The following is a 3,492-nucleotide window of genomic DNA, read 5'->3' on the forward strand; positions in this document are numbered from 1 at the left end:
CAGTGAAAAACCGTAAATTGACACTCCCAGAATTCCCTGCATGACACTTCATATTTGATGTTTTTTTGTTGAAATAATGTTTCTTCTTACTTTTTTTTTCTTATCAGTTGTGTACATTAGGGTGTACATCTTGCACCTAATGTTGTTAAATTAACGTTTATTGCATTATTTCAGTTTCATGTGTGTTACCATGATGGTGTTTAGTGTTTGTGTGAATGACGCTGTGCACCTTCTATATATGTTATTATTTAAAAGCTGCTTGTGATGGGCTTTGGTTCATCATGTGACTTTCTCATCACCTCCTGCATTTGGTGGTTATCAGTGTATTACAAAGGTACAAAACAGATTTCAGTACAATAGGTTGGTATATTAACATATATCAGTTAATGAAATTACGGTATTTAACTGTAAATTTAAGTTAAAACCGTAAAACCTAAAACGTTTTTACCGTATTTTTTACGGTAAAATTCCGGCAACCACAGCTGCCGGTTTTTTACCGTAAATTTTACGGATTTTTTTTACAGTGCAGGCTTGTTGAGCATAAGAGACTTCTTTCAAAACAATAAAAACAAACAAACATTTGACCGATAGTATACAAAGCAGACCTACATCCATTATGGTGACGGCAACATCCTTTATCTTGTGAGGTTCCACGTAGGAGTTTTGGCAGTTCAGCGTGAGTCGAGAGGCCAGTTCACTCTGGTTCAGGCTTTCCAGCTGAAGCACAAACAAACAGAGTGCGCTTTGTTGATAAATGAGCAAAGAGTGAGACAAATTACCTTCACACATCAGTATGAGATCTATTACTAACCACATCAATCTGAATCTAGGTCTGATTTATGTGCAGTTTTTACTTTTCACTTAACTATTTCAGTACAATGAAAGTTAGCATGTTTACACATTTCACAAAATCCGGGTAATTTTTCATGTTCATATTAATTGTCCTTAAGGCAACAAATCGACTTAAATGTATGGTTTTAGTCTTTTGATTTGTAATAATTTTACTGTGACTTTTTACTAGAGGTGGGTCAAGTTGTAAAATCGCACTTAATTGCACTAATTATATCATCAATACTGTAAACAGTCAGTATAGTAGAATTACTCACTCTGTCAACCATAAAGTCAATTGCATCTGCCATTTTTGGGTCCACCGGTCCTTTGGCAAAGTTACCAAGCACAATCTTTTTGAGCATGAAAGCAGGCATCAACCAGAAACTAGAAAAGAAACTATACATGAGACAAATCCACAATGATGGAGATATTAGCACTGCATAAGTATCCAGTATAAGTCTCTACCTGTTTGCTGTCCATGTCTGGTTGAAGATCGATGTGTCGCTAAATGAGTTGCACAGGATCAGAGAATGAACTCTGGGAGATTTATGTGTGACTTCAGCAAATTTCTGAGCCAGGAATCCTCCCAGAGAGGCGCCAAACAAGTGCACCTGCACAGAGAGCGAGAGAGAATGAAAAACAGGTTGTGAAAGAAACTCTTTTCTCGTCTGTCATAAAACAATCAATACACCATACCTTGTCCAGTTGTAAGTGGTCTAAAAGCTTCCTAAATCCATCACAAAATTCCAACAGATCCCAATAGACAGGATACTGGAGCTGGATACGGAAATATCAAGTCACATATCACGGAATAAAGCAATAATGTCAGAAGAGAAGCAAGAGGACATGTTAGTTATGCAAAATGCCATTTCTGAAACTGAAAGCAACCGAATAAAGCCTTCAAATGTTAAAGGGGTCATCGGATGCCCATTTGATATAAGCTGATATGATTCTTTAAGGTCTTAATGAAAAGTCTATAACATACTTTGGTTAAAATTTCTCAATGGTAGTGTAAAAAACACCCTTTTTACCCGATTCATAAAAACCCTTATACTCACTTCTTGTGTAGATGAAGCTCGATGACGAATGATTCGTGCTAATATAGACGCATTTAGGCAGATCGGGGATCGGCGCATTCAAAAATGAAAGTAACGTTAATCAACTGCGTCTTCAGCGGCTCAGATGTCGGGAGTAAATGATGACTGCTATATTCATTATTACATCCAACAACAGAACACCTCAATCGCTTACAACAACAAAAGTGAATTTTGCATCTGATGACCCCTTTAACAGATATCTATTGCAGCAGGTCTATCTGTAGCTGATGTGTGAAAACATACGGAGATGACGCGGTAGCCCCATCCGGAGAGAGCCAGCACCTGCTGGAAGAAAACCTCCGCCGTGCCGCTCACAGGCGGGAGGAAGATGATGGGGCACCTGATGCTTTTCGGCCCAGCATCATACAACGACCAGACTTTACTGTCATCATCATCCACGATTATCTAGAGAAGGTACACAGGCAAGAAGTCTCACAGATGTGCTACATCAGCATCATAGAATACATTTATTATTCTAATTTGCATTTACGGCAGTTCTATTGCATTTCACTTTAACTCTACTTTTTTACATGACAATTAACAACGACAAATGACAATTATGAATTCTGTTTTCAATGCACCACAATTCAACTTGAGATAGATAGATAGATAGATAGACTGATAAGACAGAGAGACAGACAGACAGATAGATAGATGAACTTACTCTTTTCAGAGGTACAGTGCTTCTGAACCAGTTATAGTCAGGAGATACTCTTATCTCCTCCATTGCTGAAATGCAGATGCAATGTCAGGTTAAACACGTGTATGCTTCACAGAATAACTGACACGATCGTCTCAATGCTTGCAATTTAGATGAAAAGAAAAGGTAGGTCATTGATTTGACACCCCCTTCATGTTTTTCACCATAGAAAACCCTATGAGAAAAACATGTGACTAGTGTGCTAAATGATCTTGTAAATGTACATACACAGTTCCTGCAATTACACCAAATAATATAAAATAAATTATATTTGAAATAATCGTTTAAATAAGTAAAAAAAGCGGACATGAGATTGTTTTAAATGCTCAAAAACACAACATCCATCTCTATAAAACTGCCGTTTGTATACGCTTCACAACGATGTAAATCAGGAGACCATTTCGAGCGATAGATGAGTAAACATTACCGTGCTGATTTGTGAAATAAATCACCTTTTACTGACTTTCATCCACAGATTTGAAAAAACATTGTAGCCTTTCGCTGAATCACATGACAGCAGCTTCCGCAGCCAACAAACGACTGACTGCACACGATCACACCAGCCAATCAGGACCCGCAAACTGTGCGCATGCGCGGTCAGAGCAACGGGGAGCCATTAAAGGAACAGTTACCCTGAAAGAAAAAACAAATAATAATAAGTTGTTCCAAACCGCATGACTTTCTTTCTTTCTGTTGAACAAAAACAGAAATGAATGACATAATGATAGTCTCGGTCACAATTCGTTTTTAGACTCTATTAGAAACTGATTTTTTTTTTAAATATCACACCTTTATTTGACCCTCTAACTCTAGCACTTTCTATTCTATTTTAATTCTACTTTATCTATATTTATCTTCTTTTTT

At 37.3% G+C, this 3,492-nt stretch overlaps 1 protein-coding gene across 2 annotated transcripts in view; it reads right to left on the reverse strand.

The window, feature by feature from the left end:
• The window catches only part of spg21 (SPG21 abhydrolase domain containing, maspardin), a 5,622-nt gene extending 2,439 nt beyond the window's left edge, over positions 1–3,183 (reverse strand). Inside the window, exons 1-7 of one of the 2 annotated variants that reach the window (XM_016452261.1) lie at positions 3,056–3,183; positions 2,593–2,657; positions 2,172–2,333; positions 1,528–1,608; positions 1,297–1,442; positions 1,107–1,215; positions 610–717 (exon numbers count right to left, since the gene is read on the reverse strand). In XM_016452261.1, the coding sequence (XP_016307747.1) occupies positions 610–717; positions 1,107–1,215; positions 1,297–1,442; positions 1,528–1,608; positions 2,172–2,333; positions 2,593–2,655 (669 nt within the window). In that variant the 5' untranslated portion in view covers positions 2,656–2,657; positions 3,056–3,183. The remainder of the gene's footprint in view (positions 1–609; positions 718–1,106; positions 1,216–1,296; positions 1,443–1,527; positions 1,609–2,171; positions 2,334–2,592; positions 2,658–3,055) is intronic. The other variant, XM_016452260.1, reaches the window with a different exon arrangement.
• Positions 3,184–3,492: the final 309 nt, after the last annotated feature.

This window comes from Sinocyclocheilus anshuiensis, unplaced genomic scaffold (assembly GCF_001515605.1).
Source record: "Sinocyclocheilus anshuiensis isolate Anshui unplaced genomic scaffold, SAMN03320099.WGS_v1.1 scaffold579, whole genome shotgun sequence".
NCBI classification, from domain to species: Eukaryota; Metazoa; Chordata; class Actinopteri; order Cypriniformes; family Cyprinidae; genus Sinocyclocheilus; species Sinocyclocheilus anshuiensis.